Here is a 24,153-nt window from a genome sequence, read left to right as displayed (position 1 = left end):
GAATGCCTCTTTGTCATGATAACACATCAGAGCGAAGGGAATAACAATAACACTTCATTATAATGAAACCAAATACAGACAACGCTGTTTTTCACTTCAATTCAATACAACTGTCAAACTAAATCTCATCTTAAACATACTTTTGGAGATATTTGCAGTTGTGTAGTTTTCACATTACCAGGCCGAAGGTTGGACACCTGCTCAGTCGAGGGTTTCTTGTCTCGGCTGGTCACAGCATTTATCACAACGGTGAAAACACACCTGTGGATTTTACAAGAAAGCTCCGAGGCTGCTGCTGTCAATCACCCGCAGCACCTGAGTTACACATGTTCCTGTGGTGCAGGTGCACCTGTGATTTCAGGACGCACCTGAAACTTGAGCAGGAAGCACACATGCAAGTTTGAGTGTTGTGGTGTTGGAGAACCTGGGAGCCATCGTGCCAGAGTTTCTGTGACTGAATGTTTTCCTTCAGAGCATCAGAACATCACAGTCTGACCCCGGAGGAGATCCGGATGCTCAACCTCCTGACCTGAAGCCTCAACCTTCAGTCCTGGTGTTTCCCGTCTCTGGCCCGGTCTGGATCAGGTGTTTCCCGTCCCTGGCCCGGTCTGGATCAGGTGTTTCCCGTCTCTGGCCCGGTCTGGATCAGGTGTTTCCCGTCTCTGGCCCGGTCTGGATCAGGTGTTTCCCGTCTCTGGCCCTCTGGATCAGGTGTTTCCCGTCTCTGGCCCTCTGGATCAGGTGTTTCCCGTCTCTGGCCCGGTCTGGATCAGGTGTTTCCTGTCTCTGGCCCGGTCTGGATCAGGTGTTTCCTGTCTCTGGCCCGGTCTGGATTAGGTGTTTCCCGTCTCTGGCCCGGTCTGGATCAGGTGTTTCCCGTCTCTGGCCCTCTGGATCAGGTGTTTCCTGTCTCTGGCCCGGTCTGGATCAGGTGTTTCCTGTCTCTGGCCCGGTCTGGATCAGGTGTTTCCCGTCTCTGGCCCGGTCTGGATCAGGTGTTTCCCGTCTCTGGCCCTCTGGATCAGGTGTTTCCTGTCTCTGGCCCGGTCTGGATCAGGTGTTTCCCGTCTCTGGCCCTCTGGATCAGGTGTTTCCTGTCTCTGGCCCGGTCTGGATCAGGTGTTTCCCGTCTCTGGCCCTCTGGATCAGGTGTTTCCCGTCTCTGGCCCTCTGGATCAGGTGTTTCCCGTCTCTGGCCCTCTGGATCAGGTGTTTCCCGTCTCTGGCCCGGTCTGGATCAGGTGTTTCCTGTCTCTGGCCCGGTCTGGATTAGGTGTTTCCCGTCTCTGGCCCGGTCTGGATCAGGTGTTTCCCGTCTCTGGCCCGGTCTGGATCAGGTGTTTCCTGTCTCTGGCCCGGTCTGGATCAGGTGTTTCCCGTCTCTGGCCCGGTCTGGATCAGGTGTTTCCTGTCTCTGGCCCGGTCTGGATCAGGTGTTTCCTGTCTCTGGCCCGGTCTGGATCAGGTGTTTCCCGTCTCTGGCCCGGTCTGGATCAGGTGTTTCCTGTCTCTGGCCCGGTCTGGATCAGGTGTTTCCTGTCTCTGGCCCGGTCTGGATTAGGTGTTTCCCGTCTCTGGCCCGGTCTGGATCAGGTGTTTCCCGTCTCTGGCCCGGTCTGGATCAGGTGTTTCCTGTCTCTGGCCCTCTGGATCAGGTGTTTCCCGTCTCTGGCCCGGTCTGGATCAGGTGTTTCCCGTCTCTGGCCCGGTCTGGATCAGGTGTTTCCCGTCTCTGGCCCGGTCTGGATCAGGTGTTTCCTGTCTCTGGCCCTCTGGATCAGGTGTTTCCCGTCTCTGGCCCGGTCTGGATCAGGTGTTTCCTGTCTCTGGCCCGGTCTGGATTAGGTGTTTCCCGTCTCTGGCCCGGTCTGGATCAGGTGTTTCCCGTCTCTGGCCCGGTCTGGATCAGGTGTTTCCCGTCTCTGGCCCGGTCTGGATCAGGTGTTTCCTGTCTCTGGCCCGGTCTGGATCAGGTGTTTCCTGTCTCTGGCCCGGTCTCACCACTGGATCAGGTGTTTCCCGTCTCTGGCCCGGTCTGGATCAGGTGTTTCCTGTCTCTGGCCCTCTGGATCAGGTGTTTCCCGTCTCTGGCCCGGTCTGGATCAGGTGTTTCCTGTCTCTGGCCCGGTCTGGATCAGGTGTTTCCTGTCTCTGGCCCGGTCTGGATCAGGTGTTTCCTGTCTCTGGCCCTCTGGATCAGGTGTTTCCTGTCTCTGGCCCTCTGGATCAGGTGTTTCCCGTCTCTGGCCCGGTCTCACCACTGGATCAGCTCCTCACATCAACTTGAACTAAACAAACTATCCCAGTGAGCTCATCGGCCATCAGCAGCGTGATCCTTTTGTTGGTGGTCAGTGAGGAACTAAACTGAACTCTTATAGAATCAAACAGTTTAATATTGGGCTTCATATTTCTGAAGCAGATTAATGTCGTGAAGAACAAACACCACATTTGTCTTAAATCTGGTTCCACCATTGGAGGAACAAAGCAACCAGATGCAGGTTAAAAAAGGAGACGTGTGATTTATTTGGTTGAAGTTCATATTTCATTGCCACTCCTGGTGGACTACATGCACGGTGGCCGGTCGGTATCGGCGAAGGACACAGTGAAGGAAACAAGGACGGAAGCAGCCGAGGAGGCAGCGAGGAGGCAGCGGAGGAGGCAGCGAGGAGGCAGCCGAGGAGGCAGCGGAGGAGGCAGCGAGGAGGCAGCGGAGGAGGCAGCGAGGAGGCAGCCGAGGAGGCAGCGGAGGAGGCAGCGAGGAGGCAGCGAGGAGGCAGCCGAGGAGGCAGCGAGGAGGCAGCGGAGGAGGCAGCCGAGGAGGCAGCGGAGGAGGCAGCGGAGGAGGCAGCGAGGAGGCAGCCGAGGAGGCAGCGGAGGAGGCAGCGAGGAGGCAGCGGAGGAGGCAGCCGAGGAGGCAGCGGAGGAGGCAGCCGAGGAGGCAGCGGAGGAGGCAGTATGTCGGAGTGGGACGCCGCTTTGTTCAACGGCAGGAGGGCGTGCTGAGCTCGGAGCCTCAACGACTCTCTGCCGGGACGATCTGCTGCTTGTTCTCGGGTCGCTGAACTTCCCGACTCGGATCTTCTGTTCGTCACTTCGCGGTTCTCGGATGTCGAAGCGGGTCAGAAGTCGAGAAGTCTGCGGAGACTGCAGCTCTCCGGGTAGGAGCGGCGGGGCCGAGCTAACCAGCTAGCCCAGACTACAAGTTACAGCTGCGTCTGCTGTCATACATAGAATAGATAGATATAGATATGCTTATATATACTTATATATACTTATATATATACATATATAACCTAGTTAGCTGCACTAATATATAAATATAAAACCTAGTTAACGTTACCAGACGCTGTGAACTAATTAGCAATTAGCTACATGGCTAATTGTTCCATTATAAATGTTCTCTGAAAACTAAACAAAAAGCGTTTTATTGTGAAACTATTTGTTTGAATTATCTTTAACTTAAATGAACGTTTAACTGAACGTCAGGTTCTCTGAAATAAATCAACTGATGACAAGAACAGATGTTCCTGTTCAGCTGCTGCCGCGAGACATCGATCAACCGAGTAATCGATTAACGACCGATTAACGACCGATCAACGACCGAGACATCGATCAACAACCGAGTAATCGATTAACGACCGAGACATCGATCAACAACCGATTAACGACCGAGACATCGATCAACCGAGTAATCGATTAACGACCGAGTCATCGATCAACGACCGATTAACGACCGATCAACGACCGAGACATCGATCAACCGAGTAATCGATTAACGACCGATTAACGACCGATCAACGACCGAGACATCGATCAACAACCGATTAACGACCGAGTCATCGATCAACGACCGAGTAATCGATTAACGACCGAGTCATCGATCAACGACCGATTAACGACCGAGACATCGATTAACGACCGAGTCATCGATCAACGACCGATTAACGACCGAGACATCGATCAACGACTGATTAACGACCGAGCCATCGATTAACGACCGAGTCATCGATTTATCAGGATGTGTGTTGTTGTTGTTGTTGTGTTGTTATTGTGTTGTTATTGTGTGTTTATCAGGATGTGTGTTGTTATTGTGTGTTGTTGTTATTGTGTTGTTATTGTGTGTTTATCAGGATGTGTGTTGTTGTTGTTGTTGTGTGTTTATCAGGATGTGTGTTGTCATTGTGTGTTGTTGTTATTGTGTTGTTATTGTGTGTTGTTGTTGTGTGTTGTTATTGTGTGTTTATCAGGATGTGTGTTGTTGTTATTGTGTGTTTATCAGGATGTGTGTTGTTATTGTGTGTTGTTGTTGTGTTGTTATTGTGTTTTATCAGGATGTGTGTTGTTAGTGTGTTGTTGTTGTTGTGTTGGTATTGTGTGTTTATCAGGATGTGTGTTGTTAGTGTGTTGTTATCGTGTATTGTTGTTGTGTTGTTATTGTGTGTTTATCAGGATGTGTGTTGTTATTGTATGTTGTTGTTGTGTTGTTATTGTGTGTTTATCAGGATGTGTGTTGTTATTGTGTGTCGTTGTTGTGTTGTTATTGTGCGTTAACCAGGCTGTGTTGTTATTGTGTGTTGTTATTGTGCGTTAACCAGGCTGTGTTGTTATTGTGTGTTGTTATTGTGCGTTAACCAGGCTGTGTTGTTATTGTGTGTTGTTATTGTGCGTTAACCAGGCTGTGTTGTTATTGTGTGTTGTTATTGTGCGTTAACCAGGCTGTGTTGTTATTGTGTGTTGTTATTGTGCGTTAACCAGGCTGTGTTGTTATTGTGTGTTGTTATTGTGCGTGTGTGTTGCAGAGCCTCGCTGGGCGTCGGTGAACCGAGGTGTGTTGGTCTGTGATGAGTGCTGCAGCATCCATCGAGGTCTCGGCCGTCACAGCTCTCAGGTTCGCCACCTGACTCACTCTGCGTGGCCGTCCTCTCAGCTGCAGGTGGGAAATAATCACATGTAATAATGAACATGGGAAATAATCACATGTAATAATGAACATGGGAAATAATCACATGTAATAATGAACATGGGAAATAATCACATGTAATAATGAACATGGGAAATAATCACATGTAATAATGAACATGAGAAATAATCACATGTAATAATGAACATGGGAAATAATCACATGTAATAATGAACATGGGAAATAATCACATGTAATAATGAACATGGGAAATAATCACATGTAATAATGAACATGGGAAATAATGACATGTAATAATGAACATGAGAAATAATCACATGTAATAATGAACATGGGAAATAATTACATGTAATAATGAACATGAGAAATAATCACATGTAATAATGAACATGGGAAATAATTACATGTAATAATGAACATGGGAAATAATCACATGTAATAATGAACATGGGAAATAATCACATGTAATAATGAACATGGGAAATAATGACATGTAATAATGAACATGGTCCTGAGGTCACACCCTTGTCAGGTGATGGTCGGGGCTGGAGAAGGGTTCCTCTGAGGGTTCCTCTGATGATTCCTCCTCTGATGGTTCCTCCTCTGAGGGTTCCTCCTCTGAGGGTTCCTCCTCTGATGGTTCCTCCTCTGAGGGTTCCTCCTCTGATGGTTCCTCCTCTGAGGGTTCCTCCTCTGAGGGTTCCTCTGCTCAGCTGTCCATGGTCTCTCCTGCTGTAGATGGTCCAGACGCTGTATGGCAACGGAGCGAACTCCATCTGGGAGCACAGCCTGCTGGATCCGTCCTCCTCCGGCAGCGGGAAGCGTAAAGCCAACCCACAGGACCGAGTTCAGTAAGTCTGCTTCAGGGACTCCGGATGTCACAGAACATTTCTGTTTGCTTGATTCATCTTTTATTGCTCAACTGGCAAATTATAATTTCAGAGCGAAGGTTGTGAATAACTGACCTTCAGCACCGTGAACATGACTCACTTCTGATTACCTGACTCACCTGATCAGTTGACATTTAGATTCAACATTCAATTAAATGCAGTTAGCAATGTTTTGAACATGTTAGTGTTTGAGATCAGTATGAAAGTTTCATTGATCTGCAGAATAATTATGCAACCAACTGAATATTAAAGTGTTGATGCTGCATTGTCTTTATAACCAGCTGTTTTTTTTTTTTTTAAATGTACCATGTGATATCCCTCAGAAGACATAAAACCCGAATGTGTGGAGTAGAGAGATGTGATGTCGCCACACATCGTTACCAGCTACGAACACTGTTGGTGCGGTGCTGAGGTCAACCCTCCACTCACCGCAAACACAGGCAGCCATCTTGGTTCCCAGATACCAGTTCTTAAATGGATGCTGTCATACTTAAATGCTGTTTTCACTACAGGAACTTTCCAGAGAACCTAGAACTCAGAAACTAAGAATGACTTTCAATTAGAGGAAACATGACAACATTTAGTTCCTGAAGGATAAGATATTGATAGATAGATAGATAGATAGATAGATAGATAGATAGATAGATAGATAGATAGATAGATAGATAGATAGATAGATAGATAGATAGATAGATAGATAGATAATAGATAGATAGATAGATAGATTGATAGATAGATAGATAGATAGATAGATAGATAGATAGATAGATAGATAGATAGATAATAGATAGATAGATAGATAGATAGATAGATAATAGATAGATAGATAGATAGATTGATAGATTGATAGATAGATAGATAGATAGATAGATAGATAGATAGATAATAGATAGATAGATAGATAGATAGATAGATAGATAGATAATAGATAGATAGATAGATAGATAGATAGATAGATAGATAGATAGATAGATAATAGATAGATAGATAGATAGATAGATAATAGATAGATAGATAGATAGATAGATAGATAGATAATAGATAGATAGATAGATAGATAGATAGATAGATAGATAGATAATAGATAGATAGATAGATAATAGATAGATAGATAGATAGATAGATAGATAGATAGATAGATAGATAGATAGATAGATAGATAGATAATAGATAGATAGATAGATAATAGATAGATAGATAGATAGATAGATAGATAGATAGATAGATAGATAGATAGATAGATAGATAATAGATAGATAGATAGATAGATAATAGATAGATAGATAGATAGATAGATAGATAATAGATAGATAGATAGATAGATTGATAGATTGATAGATAGATAGATAGATAGATAGATAGATAGATAGATAGATAATAGATAGATAGATAGATAGATAGATAGATAGATAATAGATAATAGATAGATAGATAGATAGATAGATAGATAGATAGATAGATAGATAGATAATAGATAGATAGATAGATAATAGATAGATAGATAGATAGATAGATAGATAGATAGATAGATAGATAGATAGATAGATAATAGATAGATAGATAGATAATAGATAGATAGATAGATAGATAATAGATAGATAGATAGATAGATAGATAGATAGATAATAGATAGATAGATAGATAGATTGATAGATTGATAGATAGATAGATAGATAGATAGATAGATAGATAGATAATAGATAGATAGATAGATAGATAGATTGATAGATAGATAGATAGATAGATAGATAGATAGATAGATAGTTAATTAATTAATTAATTAATTAATTAAGACTATAAGCTCTGGGTGTCACACATCCTGCAACAGCTTCAACTTCTGTGTTTCTTCGTTCACCAAACAAGGAAGTGCTTTAGTGTTTGTGAACATTTTGTTTGCCACTAACAAAGTTAAAGTTCCCCATTAGTTTAGTAAACTATTGTTTTGTGTCTGAACAAACATCCACAGAGATTATTCTTGTATTATGCCGATGAAGAGAGATAGTTGCACTTGAGTTTGGACGTGAATGAATTAAATCTTAACTGCCAGATCCAGCTGAGTTTTGGACTTGATGTGATGTTTTGGTGGTGTGTTGGATTACATAACGGGGAGAGGGGCCACATCAGGACAATGTCATTTGTCTTAAACATAAGTAGTTTATTATGTCACGTAATAATCACTTTAAAATAGCAGTGATGGTTCAGATGTTCAGATGTTTGCATCTTTTGTTGTTTCCAGTCCCAACAAGACCGAGTTCATCAAAACCAAGTATCAGATGTTGGCGTACGTCCATCGGATGCCTTGTCGGGAGGACGACAGCGTCACAGCAAAGGACCTCAGCAAGGTGAGAAACGGATCTGGTATCAGGTTTTATATTAATTGGTCACATTCTTCATTCACCAACATGGTTTTATTTAGAAATAAGCCAACGTTGTCCCATGTGAAGAGGATATTTGGAGACAGCTCTGACAGACCTGTGATGAGAGCAGGATTTACTGAGAGAAAAGTGCACAAACTTATGTCCATACACTTCTTTTCTCATATTTTTGTACCCTTTTAAAAATGATGCTCCTTGTGTATTTCTTAATGGCTCTAATGTAACCAAAAGATTCAAAAGATATATATCCAGCAGGATACGACATGATGTCCCAGTCGTGGGCAGGTGTATCTAGTAAATCAAACACTGTGTGACTGCACCTCACAATCCAATTCAAACCAGCGTCTTGTGGATTTTCTGTCAGCAACTCCATTCCAGTGTTCGGACAGGGAACCTGGAGACCTGCCTCAGACTCTTATCTTTAGGAGCACAGGCTAACTTCTTCCATCCGGTAAGTCCAGTGGCAGAAATGAAATATACATTTTGTTTGGTTTAAGTTGACAAAATGCTTAATCACTGTTTTTTTGGGCCTACAGGAGAAAGGAAACACTCCGCTACACATCGCAGCCAAAGCAGGTCAGATGCTACAAGCAGAACTGTTAGCAGTTTATGGAGCTGATCCCGGAGCTCTGGACTCAAGTGGAAAGACCCCCATCGATTACGCAAGGTAACACTGCGCCTCACGTTTTACTGCTCGACCAAAGAATCTTACTGACAACTTCTTATTTTAGGGTTGCCTCAAAAAGGGACGTCCTGTTTTCAGGCACTCGGATGTATGATGTGTTGTCATTGGGCGCCGGCCACCTCTGTTCTTCTGCTGCTGAATAGAAAACATGGCAAACTTCCAGCTGTTCTCACTATTGTTGTGCTTCCTGTGTCCGACCTGTAGTGCATCTGCAAGCATCACCTTAACAGACTCGTCCCAGCTCTGCTGGCTGTGCTGCAGGAAATGACAGATGACTTGTGAAGACTTTAAAAGCAGACAAAACGGATGTGTGTTCTATTTCTATATTCGTGTATGTTGGTGTATTAATGAGGAAGTAATGCTCTTTAACTCAGAAAGGTGACAGAGGAGGTAGAGAAATGTTAGAAGTATCTTATTCAGAAACTGAAAAAAAATCCCTTTCACCAACAAAATGGCTCAAACATTTAACATGGTTTGCACTACAATGAACACTGGACACAGAGCTCAGTGGCATCATGTCTGACTAATTCAATAAGGGAAGGACAGGAAGGAACAATCCATCAGCACTGAAGACACGCTGACTCAGCTGGACTAGTTGACAATAAGTTGGAATGAAGACCAAGTAGTCAAAATGAACAAATGAGCCTTTTACAGCTCACAGCAATTTGTTATGTCACTTATTGTTGTACAGAATTTGCGAAACATATTATATGATGTACTGAAGATCATTTCTGCATCACTCAGGAATGTTATTCTGTAATGTCATGAAAACAGCATCGCCCTGTGGTCAACATCAGTTATCAAGATAACAGCTATATTTGATGGTATTTCTTGCAACAGAAGGTCAGTGCTGTCTGCAAAACTGGTCGCCATGGCCACCAAACACCAGCACACCTACTTTACTTCTATGCTAAATACAATTCTTTAAAACGGACTCACCAAACCATCTTTGTTCTTTCTATTTAATGAGGAATCTGTTGTTTTTGTGAACTTTATAGACGTGCGTTTTTTGACAGACTGATTTAAAGGCATTCCACCTGAGGCAGTTTTAGCATTAGCACAGTGACATATTTGTGAAACGTGACCTTTTATTCCTAATCTGTGCAGACAAGCCGGGCATCAGGAGCTGGCAGAGAGGCTGGTGGAGATCCAGTATGAACTCACTGACCGGTTAGCTTTTTACCTTTGTGGTAGGAGGCCAGGTAAGAACTGTCGCTGCATCAAGCACAGCTGTTTAATGGCATGTTACAGCTGCAGTTTTTCATGCCCTCTGTTGTAATCACTCTGTTATACCCTTGTTGTGTTCTAGATCACAGAAATGGCCAACACTTCATCATTCCTCAGATGGCAGACAGGTAATAGCTGCAGTCATGTTTGGTTACTTTCACTGTGAGGCATGATAGACCTTCATGATATAATCTGAACCCTGTTTTTTCTGTGCTGCATTGGATGGATTAGAAATAAGTAAGTATGTCGGTTGCATTTGCTATCCCCTTTCTTTTTGTTAGCTTGGACCTTTTTCAGCGCAAAGATAATAAATTTGAATATTTTTGTCCAAAGCAGTTTGGATTTGTCCGAGTTTGCAAAAGCCGCAAAGAAGAAGCTGCAGTCGGTGAGACATCTACACCTCATTTATCTTCTAGGATTTACAGAATTATTCACTTGCCATTCAGTTGTTCTAAAAGTTAACCAGTAATTCTGCTTCATTTTTTTCCAGCTCAGTAACCATCAGTTTGAGGAACTTGCCATGGATGTGTATGATGAAGTTGACAGAAGAGAAACAGATGCAGGTTAGAGTCCAGGATTTGTATCATTAAATCCATAATTCTTTACATAAAGCTTTTTATACCTCGCACATTACGTGCATCTTACCTTGAGTATTTCTTTCCCAGTGTGGTTGGCCACTCAGAACCACAGCACACTTGTAACAGACACGACAGTTGTCCCTTTTCTGCCGGTCAATCCTGAGTACTCGTCTACCAGAAACCAGGTGAGTGTTGCCGCCTGTTAAAAGCGTCATTTTTTGTGTGAATAACGGCATTGATAATACCTCTGTAACTTCTCCTTTATGTTACGTTTGCTTTCTCAGGGTCGTCAAAAACTGGCGAGGTTTAGTGCTCATGAATTTGCCACCCTGGTCATCGATATTTTGACGGACGCTAAACGACGGCAGTGGGGTAATTCGTGTGAAAGTCCGAAAGGTATGGTGCCATATTGTCTGTTTTTATTCTAAGAGATCTTGAAATGTTTTGGGTTATGTAATGTTTGTGTTGCATTAGATGACCTCATTAGCTTCTAAACAGAAGATAATTAATACAAATGTAAGAAAGAAACGCAGGAAACAAGCATTAGAGAAATCCCAGTTGTTGCAAATGAGATGCAGAAAGTCATATTTTTGCAATTCAAATGTGGAGCGTGTGGGCACAGCTAGATGGGTCTTAATTAGAATGAGGACCATGCATGAATTTGGGTTTAATAATGAGAAATTCTGCAACTTATAGTAAACCACATTACAACTTATGTTCTTCCTTGTGAATACTCAAGGAAAATTGTAAAGAGTAATGAAGAAGAGCTAGTTCTGATTTCTGGACGCAGTAAATGAAAATCAAATGTTTGATTTCAGCAGCTGCTTGTAGCCGGGCCTCATGTTTGATCTCCCGCTCTGCCTTCAGAGAACGTGGAGCTGATCCTTCAGGGAATAAACAGTCGCCATAACAGCGAGAGCCAGGACAACGACCAGCCCGATTACGACAGCGTGGCCTCAGATGAAGATCCAGTCCAAGAGGCCACGTGTGGCGACAGCTGCAATGATGGAAGGACCAAGGTTCATGTTTTTCTGGAACCTGCTGTTTACACTTAACTACAACATCTGGTTTTACTTTTCAAATCGATTAAATGAATCTTATCCTGTGTTTGTATGTTCTGCTGCAGAGCTCAGAGTCTTCTGACCTGTCTGATGGGCCAATCACAGTGCAGGAATTTATGGAGGTGAAGACTGCCCTCACCGCATCAGAAGCCAAAATACAACAGCTGCTCAAAGTCAACTGTCACCTCAGTGAAGAGCTGCGGTCGATGCAGAGCAAGGTGAGTTCAGTCACATGACACCAAGTAGGAATTTTACTGCAGATTGGCTGCACTTGTTTTGTTTGCAGTAATGCAGACTGTTTGATTTCTGTCACTTTGATTAGATGGTTGTACACATTAATATTTCAAGATCCATAATAAGAGGTCAGTTTGCACTTCATACATCACATTTCTATCCTCTCTGATGCAGATTGCTTTGGCAATTGCTCCTCTTCAATACATTTTGTTGTGACATTATTAAAATGTATATTTAAAAAATATGAACCGTAAATTCCTTTAACCCAATGAAATGTTGTTCTCTGTTTACCAGAAGTTAAGGTTGTGCCTGTTTGAATGTGTCAGACACACCGCTTCACCTTTTAAAATAATACTATCTGTGACTTATACAGTGCATGCATTTATAGTTGTATGAAGACCTGATTTTGACATCTAAAAATCAATGAAAATACCATTGGAAATCACATCTACTCATCGGGCCTCATTCACCAATATCTTCTTAAATTTGTTCTTAAATGTCCTGAGAAAATGTCTACGTCAGATTCACGACGTGTTCTTAAATCCCAGATTGTTTCGCACCCGTGTTCTTAAATTGATTAATCCTACGGTCCTGGTAAGTTGAAAGAGTGCCAGTTGTTCCTAATTAGCATAAATAAACGCAATGCCAATGCCCATAAAAGGGCATGAGGCTGCAGTGTGCACAGAGTCACATACAGTTAGGGAGAAGAGAGAAGTTGAGAGAAACGTAAATAATGCTGACGGATGGTGGAGCAGCAGACGCTAAGAGGAAGAACAACTTCAGTAGGTCTGAAGAGGAGGTGAACAGAAACAGATCTGTCATATTTAATAGTGTAGCGTGTCAGGAGAACTTGGAGGAGATATTATACAAGTGTAGAATTCAGGAAAATGCAAAAAACAATTATTTGGCACAAACATTTCAGCACCCAAGTGTGCTCTTCAGTGTGCGTACATTTTGTTCTGAGAAAAAAAATCCCAAATAAGAAAACATGGGTGAAAAACAGAATTTTCATAAAATCGGTGTAAGTGGAGTTTAAGAAGACATTTGTTCTTAAGACCGGTTGGTGAATGAGGCCCATTGTTGCTTCCCTACTAGTGAACAGAGCAAACAGCTGCAATGTTTGTCGACGGGTTAAAATTCCTGTGGCGGTCGTTATGAGTCGTTAAACTTCCTCTACTGTGCTGCTCAGTGAAACAGAAAAACAGGATTTATTGTTATGGTTGATGTAAACCAGAGAGAGGATTTACGTAGAGTCCCGAGTCAGATGTGAAAACAACCAAGCACCAGTCCACAAAAGGCTCCCACAGAGGACATGATCATCCAGCATCAGTTATAAAGCAACTTAATGATAAGTGCTTGGTTATGAACTCAAGGCTTCATCATAATAAAATGTCATTGAATGAGGTATCTGACACCCCCAGAAGGAATGGGACAACTACTCCCAACTCACCGCTATTTCAGCTCTAATTTTAGTACATTTTTAATGTCTTGGTATTTCAAAAAAGTTCCAGTTAGCCATCAGTGGCATTTACAGATGCTTTATTTCTTTATTTTTAACAGTTTTACTTGTTGGGGTTTTTAAGTAATCCTCCTCTGTTAAAATGTTTGGTCATTACCGTGGTGAACTCGTCCCAACAGCAGCGTCTGTTCTACTAACATTATCATGGTTGTCAGGAAACTTTACAGACTGTTGTGGACGGTTTTCACTATTCTCACTATTCTCACTACTTTCTTTGGTCGGCCATATTTCCTCATTGAAATTCTATCCTCATCAGTTCGGAGCATTTTGACTGGCTGTCTTTTTCTGGCATAAAGGGAACAATGCCTGCACATTTATTCAGGCCGTTCCATGTTATTCACGTAAGCATTGTTTTCACAACATAATGCAGAAAAAGACGCTTTGGATAACTTAGAAATTGTTTTCTCGGCCAATATATCAATATTGTAATATTTGTATTGGTCCCAAAAATCCAGTATCAGCCGGGTTCTTGTGTATCAAACACAAAAATGATGAGAAGGATGCAACTTGCAGACAAAAGATTTCATTATTTATTTTTGATGCCTCTGATTGTCCACAGTTGAATTTTGTCTCTGCGGTTGAGCGTTGACACAACGTCCTGTCTCCTCCTGCTGGTTCATCTACACTTTAACTGCCTTCTCTGACCGAAGTGTCCGGTGACCAAGGCTCCTCCTCTGTCTTACACCAACACAAACCTCCGTCGGTGACTGTTGCTAACATATGAGACAAAAAGCCTCTATAAACTTGTAATATTCATGTCTTGTTTATCGTCCCAGAGACTCATTAAGCAAACTGTAGACAGTCCAGCTGTTGTGTACTACTGACCTCTCTATGCCCTTCAAGCTTCTTCTTTTACATGCATTTGAATCCCAAATGTTCTTGATTAAAGCCTCCAGCTGTTGTTAACGCTGGGGATGTCCAATTTCTCAAGTTAATTATCCACTTGATATGATCATTTACATTAATAATATGGACTCTTCCATGTCGTGTTTTTAAACGCGGTTCCTGTAAATGAGGGCAGCCACTTTCTCAGGCCGTCGTACTTCAAGCGTTGGTATCAACTCACAGCGTCAGCATTTCATTTGCAAAGCAAGCAAGCCTTTTGTTGTGAGAAAAACCTTGAAGAGACACCAAAAACTAAACAGAGAAGAAGATGAACTCCACCTGGAGGTGTTGCATTTCACCCGGAGGCTTCGCTGTCTCTCCTCTATTATTGATGACTGAGCTTTTGTGAAGGAGATCAGTGCCCAGCGAGTGTTGAATGGAAAGATGTTTTTGTTCTCTGCAGCTGAACTCCCTGCAGACTGAAAACACAACCCTGCGATGGCAAACCCCCAGCGGACAGCAGCACGCCCAGGGGCCCTCGGGTCGACACCCACCCCGCGGGGGTCGCGCCATGTCCATGTATGAGACGGGCTCCACTCCGAGGCAGTACCCCCACCGAGTGGAAACGGCCCGGCGTGACGACGGAGTCGTTTTACAACCCTTCCCGACCAATGTAAGCACAGAAGCATCAAAGTTTCTGTCCTCCATCGTCCAGAATGATGATGCCTGGCTTGGGGCTGGTGTTGGTTTTTCATTCATTCATTCATTGCATCTCAACAGAGAGTATGCTCAACTTGGTTTGACCCCTTTCTAGATTGGTAGGGGTCCGTTGGGGACGGCCGCTTCCTCCCTCCCTACCTTCCCCTCTTCCCTGTCCTGGTCGTGGGATGAGAGATCTCGAAGGGTTAAGTACTGAAGCTCCCCTCGGCCCACAGGGGACGGTGAACACTGTCCCCCTGTTTGACCCCCACAGTCTTGTCTCTCCTGACCTGTGTCTTTAAACTGCTCTTGATCGGGATGGCCTGCCTGCATGCATTCACTGCAGGGCCTCTGCTTCAGTTCAGTTCGGCTTCTTGCATACAAACATCAGAAGAGATGATGACATGTTGCTGCAGCAGAGAAGGTTGAGTCCCGTACCCCTGAAAGATAAAGTGGCTCAATGTGCTTATTAGTGACACTGATAAAAGAACTTTCAGGATTTCTTCGCATCTACTAATCGCATCCACTGCAGCACAACTGTAATTGTTTATTTCCTGTCTTTTTCTCTTCATCTACTTTAAAATGAAATGTGTGATAGTGTGGTCGTAGCTTTGATTTCAGAAATGCATGACTAAAAAGTGTTTGTGCCCGCTGTTGCTGTGTTAATAAGTTTGTGCTCATCATGTAGAATATATACTGTAATTGATTGATGGCCTCCGCTGATGTCCCTGCAGGGTTGTAGTCTGGAAGGACAGGGCACCATGCTGGAGAACGACTACGATACTACACCCAACCACTCGGAGCTGGAGGAGGCTGGGTAACGACTGCTTCTGTCTTTTATTTCACTTTTTAATTTTAAAACAGAAATTTGATTTAAAAGACTACTTTCTCTGAAACTTTCCTTACTGATATAAAACAACAACAAAAACCCTACATTTCCTTGGTAAAACCAATTGTTTGGCTCTTGAAAGTAAAATATTAAAAACATTTTTTGTATACCATTTCTTTGAAATGATTTCATTGATGTTCTGAGCTGCATTCAGTATTTAATGAAACAAACCTGCTAAGAGGACACAATGAGAAGAAGTAAGTGACTGGAAAGAAGTTTGAAGTGAAATAAATGGGAAACGTTTCTGTTTCTGTTTCTGTTTCTGTTTCTGTTGATGATGTCGGTGTAGCAGAAGCTTAGAAAGTTAAAGGTCACATGAGGAGAGAAGATACAGCACACTGATATTAGTCATATTAAATACTAGATATTAGTTCTGACAGGTGTCAGGAGTCCTCGATTGATCCAGGCTGCCTGCACAAAACCACGTGAATGTACAGTTGCCTCCAAAAGTATTTGGACACTTAATACTTAAAGTGCTTTCAATGATAAAACATTAGAAATGATGTGTTTTGAGAACCCAGTGGTAGTTTTAGTAAAAGTCACAGTTACAATGTTTTTCCAACATCATAAATTCATCCACACTATATTATCCATGAGCTGACTTTTTTTTGGCTCCCCACAGATGGTTTGAAGTCAGGAGACTTTAATTTTATTTTGGGCAAAATATTCTTTCATCTGACAGCTGAAATGTTTCCGATCATTATCTTGTTGAAAGATTCACGTCAGATGCTTGAATGCTTTTTGTTGTGTCTGAATTCTTCCTCTTCACTATTGTAGGAAAAACAGTTCCCATGTTTTCTTTGTGTTTGCAGAAGCCCTCTTGCTGCCTCTGAAGCAGTGGAACCGGAGGAGGAGGGTGAGGAAGATGCCACCCTGCCGTGCACTGAGGATGTTATCTGTAAAACGGAGCAGATCACCAAGAACATCCAGGAACTTCTGAGAGCTGCTCAGGAGACCAAACATGAAAGGTACAGTAGAAACAACGGTTCAAATGTATAAAACGAGTCAGTCGATATCTCAAAAACAACATTTTGATGAATCAGAAGTCGACTCTTCTCTTTATTTGGGCTGTCAGGCCATTGAATGTCATCGTACGCACCGCTATCAGTCTGCTCGGCCTTGTTTAAAGAGCACGAGTGTCTCGGCTACTTCTAAGTCAGTGGTTTTCAATGGTCATCCTCAGGGTCCAGGATCCCGCTGGCTTCTATCGTAGCCGGCTAACTGGGGACTGATTTACACCTGAGCTGCAATATGAATGCAGCTACTCTCCAGCTAATGTAGAAAACCAGCAGCACTCTGGATCTTGTGGCCGGTTGTCTGGTTTCTGTCCCGGTAGTGATTTCATGGATTCATTGGTGTATTCATTTCCTGTGTTTTTACAGCTACTCATTACTACTTGATTTCCCTTTGCTTTTATAATGATATGAAATATTCACAAGTTTAGTTGTGTAATGAAGGAAACATGATTGGTGTGCAGGGGGTCAAACGTTCCAGGATGACAGCAGCCAGTTAAAGAGTGCTTTCAGGGAATCAACACTTTTACATCATGAAATAAGGCATCAAGTTGGAACTACTTTGAAAATTGTGCTCCTGAACAAAGCAACAGATTCATTTTCAAATGATGTGAAATAAATGTCCAGTAGATTGTTGGCATTGATGGTATTCACTGTTGATTGGATGAATATTAACGTGTTGATGTTGTGTGAGGCCGGTTTGTGATTTTGCTCTGATGTTTCTGTTCTCGACAGAGGCAGTGGTGGATCACCCATTGAGCCTTTTGTCTTCGTCTCCCACAGCTTTCTGCCTTGCTCTGAAAAGATCTGCATGGCTGTGTCGGAGATGGCTGCCCTGTTTCCCAAGGTAAGATGATCCCACCAGCAGGTCGGTGTCCCTCCCCAAGTAATGAAGGGAATGTGTCTGGACCGGTCGCATTACTTCGTTTTATGTTTACCATTTATACAATTACTTTGTTTTATGTTCACTTACACACGTCCGGTGTCCGTATGCCCACTGACAACAACAAAGGGTTTATTTATGGATGCTGTCATGTACCTCCCTGATCAAATCTTCATTCCCCCCCCCCCCTTCTCACACACACACACACACACACACACACACACACACACACACACACACACACACACACACACACACACACACACACACACACACACACACACACACACACACAGAGGCCGTCCTCGGAGACAGTGCGAGGATCTCTGTGTCTGCTGACCTCGAGCGCCAGCCGGCTCCACGGAGAGTGCCAGAAGGCCGCAGAGCACAACCCGAGCCCGTCGGACATCCAGCTGGTCACTCAGCAGGTCATCCAGTGCGCCTATGATATCGCCAAAGCTGCCAAGCAACTTGTTACTGTGACAACCAAAGAAAACAACAACTAACTAAAACCCAAAGACATTTGTGATTCCCCAAATTTGATCAAATATGTCACAATTTTTTGATCCTAACCAGTGTTTCTTTTTGTTGTTGTTTTCCCGTATTAATCAGTATAAGTGTTTCAATACATTCCTTGAGGTGGGAAAATCTTAACAAATATATATTCCCTGCAAAATGATGGATCAATCAAAAGCTTTATTTATTTTGTCTTTATACCATGGTCATACAAGCATATTAAAAGATGTAGGAGAAAACCTGTTAACTGTTCTTTACCTCACAAATTGAATCCAACTTTTCAAAAGTGCAACGTTGCTTGTGTGTATAAAACAACTAGCCGTCTTACGGAGCTTTTTCTTTAACACCAGAGATCATTAGTTGTGCTCCTTGAGGTCAGAGAGGACCAAAAAAATCTACAAGACACCCGGCATCAAGGATCAGAACACATGAACCTCTTTCCCCTCCACTGACATTCTTCTTCTGGTGTTTGAAATGTTTTTTTAATCTTGAATCATTGTGACGCCGCTTTGCTCAAAGTTCAGATGTTTGGTTCGTAAGCAAACTGTGGTTCTAAAAACGGCTTCAGGGTCCGGAGCTGCGTGGCCGGCCGCTTTCCTTCCATCCAGCAGGTGGTTTTACAGCTCAGTCCCTCCGCTGGTTGAAGACGTGTTTATAAGTAAAGTATTTGGAGTTATAATAACATTACAGCCATACTTATGATGTTGTGTGTGTGTGTGTGTGTGTGTGTGTGGGCAAAGACGGCCTCAACGGCCTCTGAGAAATCCATTTTAGTAACATTATGCAAATATGTAAGATGTATGTACCCGTGTAATTCTCTATCAGATTAATCCAAATGCTATTCTATTTATTAAGTGTACGTCATACCTCTGAGAAAATATCAACGTTTATTTTCATAAGCTTTTCTTTAACATGACGCTCGTCACAGGCTAACGTTTGTTCTGAGGTTTGGGACGTCTCAGCTCACCGTCACTTATAAGCAGCTTGTGATCACTGTTTACTCGGTGTGGTGCTGTAACTGATGTTTTAGATGCTTCCTGTGGTCCAACACGTAGCCTCATGGTTCACAGCCAATGATACCGTATCTGTTTAGAGTTCCTGTTGTCCAACATGGGTCCTAACGTGACACGCATTGTTGTGAGCCAGATCACTTTGAACCAGGGGTGGAAAGAACTCAAATACGCTGCACAGCTGCAGTGAAGTCAAGATTACTGAAGTAAGATTATATATGTTGGAATTTATTACACATTTAGAAGAAGGTTATAAATGTGAGTTGCTTCGTTCAATCTGATCAACATGTAGGATGATGAACATTGGTGCAATTTATTCTCCATCAATTCAACTCTTCAGTTCTGTGATAAAATGTCTTCAAAATAATCTTGTTTCAGACACGAGACCATGAACGAATATAAGCAGTACAAACCCATTTAAGTAATCTACAATACCACATTAAAACCGGTTCTGAAATGAAAATACGAGATTCTAGAGCTGACCGATATATCAGCTGATATCAGCCTATCACAGAAAAATGATGATGTTGGCCGATATTCAAACTTTTTTTTTAGAGCATAATGGAGGAAATATATAAATTATAAATGGGTGTATTTGCGTGTTTAAAAAAACAACAACCACATAGTTATTCCGAATTTATTAAAATCCCCGAAATTGAATTCACTTGGTAAACCGATTAATCGATATCGTAATATTTCTACTCCAATATCAAGATCAGCATCGTCCTCATAAACCCAGATTCGGTCAACAGGCTCCCGGTAACCGGTGAGTGTCTGACGGGCTGCGGGCCACCGGCGGTGCTCGTGCTCCGTTTCCTGCCTCCCTGTCCCGTTTGAACCTTTAACTGTACGTCGACCGACCTGAGCTCGAATAAACGATCATTCAAACCTCCACGTGCTCGTCGCTGTCTTTTGTGCGCGTGTCGTGGACATGCAGCGCGTGTCGTGGACATGCAGCGCGTGTCCAGCCCGCTCATGTTTTATTCCCACCTGTTGGAGAAGGACGGCGGTGATAGGGCTGGGGGCGCTTCCCCACCCACCGGACAACAGCTCAGTTCCGGGTTCTTTCCAGCCGAGAGACGCGCGCTGCTGCAGCTGTTCGACGGACGGAGGACGATGTCTCTTCTGCTGGAGAACGAGTTCAGCGAGCTGCCGGAGGACAAGTCGGTGGACACGAAGCTGTTCCTGGACACCGTCTCCCACCTGCCCTCCTTCTTTGGTGAGTACCTCCACCTGAACACATGACTCGGCTCACTCGGCCGACTTGTTCCTCATGACATGTAGATCCGGATGACTTGAAACGTGATCGCGACGCTTCACATCGGACTTGTCTCCCACTAACGGCCGGTGGATCCGACACGGACTCCGTTTACTCCCCGAACAGCGCGCACATTGACCTCACCGTGACTCCACCGGATCTCCCTCCTCCGGTCGGCTCGTTCGTGTTCATCCTCCCTCCGAGCCACGGACTTGTGATGAAGTCGTTCATATTGTTCTGCTTTGCTCTCAGATGTCTCTTTCTCTTCCAGACTGTTTGGGATCAAAAGTATTTACAGTCATCAAATCAGACATTAATGGCAACATAACGGTGAGATCCAGATCTCTGTGTTTGTGCTTCTGCTGCTGTTTTCATGCTTTGAATGCACGCTGGGGCTGAATGGTGCAGCTCCTGCATGCAAAGTCAACACAAATGTTTTATCTTCAGAAAATTCGAGGAGTATATCTGAAGGATCCTGCAAAGTACGTCACCCTGCAGGACATCGTGGAGGCCGAGCGAGAAGCTCACGGAGCAGAGTGGCCTAAAGTCGGAGGAACATTAGCTCTGATGTGGCTGAAGAGGTGAGACCTCCCGAACCGGACCCTCAGTCGATACTGCTGGAACCAAGCAGACCGGTTGTTCTGTAATACTCTGTCCGTCCTGCAGGGGGCTCCGTTTCATTCAGATCCTGCTGCAGAGTTTGGCAGATGGAGAGAGAGATGAGAACAACCCCAACCTGATCCGGGTCAATATCACCAAAGCTTACGAACAGGCGCTGAAGAGATATCATGGCTGGATTGTTCAAAAGATTTTCAATGTGAGAAACGTACAAGCGGAAGAAATATCCTCTTTGCTGTTGTTGTGATCCATTCGAGCACAGATCCTCCAACATGTTCACCTGCACCCATATGTACCGACCACATAAACACCACACGTATTTAACACGCCTCAAAAAGGCCAAATAACAACAACATACAGATATAAGTTTCAAAGTCAAACATACGTTTACATTTCTGGCTGGAAAAGGTGATTTGATTTGAAGTGAGGTGTTTGGAGGATGACGTCTATCAAACACAAGATTCTTCGCTATTAACGAACGTTTATGTTGCATCCATACTTTGTATTGAGGTTCATGGTTCTTTAAAACATTTATATTAATCTAAGCTCACACTACCTTTTACTCAACCCACTTCTTCTCGATGCTAATAAAGGTTCCTGTCCCTTCAGGCAGCGTTAATGGCAGCTCCCTACAGATCAAACTTCCTGAAAGCTCTGTCAAAAGGAGAGGAAGTGACGGAGGAGGACTGTCTGGCAGCTGTGCGCCGGTTCCTGGTGAACTACACCGCGACTGTGGATGCCATCTACGAGATGTACACGGATCTCAACGCGGAGCTGGACTACACCGTCTGATGTCCCGGGACATGACGGGAGGTGCAGGAGTGAATCTGTTCTCCCTCTCAGGTGTCACAACTCCAGTTTTCAAAGGTCTTTTTAATTGGAGTGTTTTATTTTTTTCCTTTCAGTGTGATATTTATTACTTTGATTATGCCTTACTAAATATTATTACTATATATTTGGTCTTAAAATTATGCAAATGCCTTAAATTGCTGATGTTTTTTCTCGTGTTTACTTGAGTAATTGCAGGATTGCTGCAGCTCCAGTGCTGCTCGGACTCTGATTGTGTTGCTGCTTTATTCTTCAGATTATCAGGCGTCTTTCCCTCAAACATTCCTGTTGTTTCTCTCATTCAGAGGTTCTCTGCCGTCTCTCCGGTCACCTCCGCTGGTTTTTTACATTTTAACAGCTCATTGAAATTGTCCCACTGAGTGCCTTGGTAATTCTGAATAAATAAATTATGTCTTCAAATTCTGATATTTGCAATTCTGTTTCACCTGCAAAGTGAAGTTAGTTTCTTCTCTGACGGCTTTTTACCGGGAGTTTGTGTTCAGTCGGAGGGTGTGGCGGTGGTGTGGTGACGGAGTGGTAGTGACGGTGTGGTGACGGTGTTTTTTTTTTGTGTAGTTCTGTGGCCTATTTTCCTCTTATTAATGTCTGATTAACACTCGAGCATTACAATGTCTAAAAATATCTTTCAGGAAGGAAGATGAGACGTGTGCTCATTTATTAATAACTTTGGATTCAGATTCTCAGTGAATCCTTTATGAATAGATTGGCTGGTTTTTATATTTCTTTCCTGGAGAATCGTCTGATTAAATTTGTTCCCACGAGAGTTTGATCTATAAACTCTGACTCAAACCAATAAAATCACACCGTTTATAAAATCGTACACTAGGTGGCGACACTTACCTATTTTTGTGTCTTATTCATGTTCGTGTTGCTACTACTGCATGAAATATTCTAAATTATGTTGAGTGATAACAATACATGCAATTTAGACGTAGTTTCATCTTTTGGGAACTCAGATCTGAAGTAACTTTTTAACGTAGTAACGTTTTCTGTAATTCTGCAGGAGCAGTTTGTGAACAGCTCTCAGTGGATCTGTTTTACTCAGCTAAAGTATTTCTAAGGCTGATTGCTAACAAAGCCATGCATTTTTTTCTCTTTCAACCAGAAAGGAAATCTGTCTTCTCTGTGTCTCCTAATCCCCCAAATCAACCGTCCTCTGCCTCTGCCCAGTCGTACTTATCTGAAGTGTGTCCCAGAGGCCGGAGTGGCTCTGGTTCCTCTCCCAGAGGAGCCCAGCCGGAGCTAATCGTCTCTGAGCAAGAGGAGCATGTCCGTAATCCTGTAGGTTTATCAGCAGTCCTTCCTGATAGGGTGGAAAAGCTCCAAGTGAAGCCAGAACACATGCAGACTAAAGAGCAGAAAACCTTCACAACAATGCCTCAATGACAAAGCAGCTGACCTTTAACTCTGCTATAGTTCTTATCTGCAATGAGGTCATCAGTTGAACATTGCTGTTTCATTCCTGACGGTGTACCTAATGCCATTACTCACACCATCTGTGTTATTGGTTTTTATAAAAGCTACTCGGGGTGGCTGCGTGTTATCGTGATCTAAACTACATCACGGCTATAACATCTGATTTGAAGGACAAAATAAGAAGTGCAGTCTTAGATTAACAATTCAATAACAGCCAGCCCATTTCTAAATAATGTGACCAGTAATACTCCTGTGAATTTATCTTCAAGCAGGCATATATTTTTCACATCAAATTGTAATATGTTAAGGAGAGGGCCACACATTTCCATAGGCTATATGTAGTTTGAAGTAATCATTGGCTTCTGCCTCGAACATCCATCTGGACCAACATCATTCACTGTGATAACAAAATTAGTGCTTTCTGCTTGCATCATTTATGAAAGAACCAGTCCAGTGCATTTCAGCCAAGGATTGACTTTCATCAAATTATAGAGCAGAAATCCTTCATGAGAAAAGATGGATCTTAATAAAATGAGAATATAAGACTTGCCTGTTGGTTAAGCCTTAAATCCCCTCTGCAATAAAACCAGGAAAAGTCTCGGCTTTCCACAACTAGTTCATCATTCATGAATATAATAAAGGCTGCATGTTTGCCAGATAATAACCGTTAATAACGCAGTGTTTGCT

At 43.1% G+C, this 24,153-nt stretch overlaps 2 protein-coding genes across 7 annotated transcripts; both read left to right on the top strand.

Moving 5' to 3' along the window:
• The first annotated feature begins 2,776 nt into the window (after positions 1 to 2,776).
• Positions 2,777 to 20,217, top strand: git2b (G protein-coupled receptor kinase interacting ArfGAP 2b). Of its 6 annotated transcripts, none has more exons than XM_069172615.1 (20): positions 2,777 to 3,158; positions 4,800 to 4,933; positions 5,660 to 5,772; positions 8,048 to 8,153; positions 8,551 to 8,637; positions 8,723 to 8,853; positions 9,979 to 10,073; positions 10,181 to 10,226; positions 10,432 to 10,483; positions 10,589 to 10,661; positions 10,764 to 10,861; positions 10,961 to 11,072; positions 11,544 to 11,695; positions 11,803 to 11,955; positions 14,779 to 14,988; positions 15,130 to 15,219; positions 15,749 to 15,831; positions 16,716 to 16,871; positions 17,652 to 17,763; positions 18,096 to 20,217. In XM_069172615.1, exons 1-20 carry the CDS (start codon positions 3,107 to 3,109, stop codon positions 18,303 to 18,305), a joined length of 2,265 nt encoding a protein of 754 aa, XP_069028716.1. In that variant the 5' UTR covers positions 2,777 to 3,106; the 3' UTR covers positions 18,306 to 20,217. The 6 variants fall into 6 exon arrangements, with proteins under 6 accessions (XP_069028716.1, XP_069028741.1, XP_069028700.1 ...); XM_069172640.1 differs by having other exon boundaries at positions 3,010 to 3,158; positions 10,435 to 10,483; positions 17,700 to 17,763; XM_069172599.1 differs by having other exon boundaries at positions 3,010 to 3,158; positions 10,435 to 10,483.
• Positions 20,218 to 20,274: 57 nt separating this feature from the next.
• Positions 20,275 to 22,453, top strand: LOC138212322 (glycolipid transfer protein-like). Its single transcript, XM_069172652.1, has 5 exons — positions 20,275 to 20,544; positions 20,855 to 20,913; positions 21,031 to 21,164; positions 21,250 to 21,400; positions 21,811 to 22,453. Exons 1-5 carry the CDS (start codon positions 20,277 to 20,279, stop codon positions 21,991 to 21,993), a joined length of 795 nt encoding a protein of 264 aa, XP_069028753.1. The 5' UTR covers positions 20,275 to 20,276; the 3' UTR covers positions 21,994 to 22,453.
• Positions 22,454 to 24,153: the final 1,700 nt, after the last annotated feature.

Source organism: Embiotoca jacksoni, unplaced genomic scaffold (assembly GCF_022577435.1).
Source record: "Embiotoca jacksoni isolate LCO1_2020_lvr unplaced genomic scaffold, fEmbJac1.0.p SCAF_10, whole genome shotgun sequence".
Taxonomy (NCBI): Eukaryota; Metazoa; Chordata; class Actinopteri; family Embiotocidae; genus Embiotoca; species Embiotoca jacksoni.
This window is presented reverse-complemented; position numbering and strand designations above follow the sequence as displayed.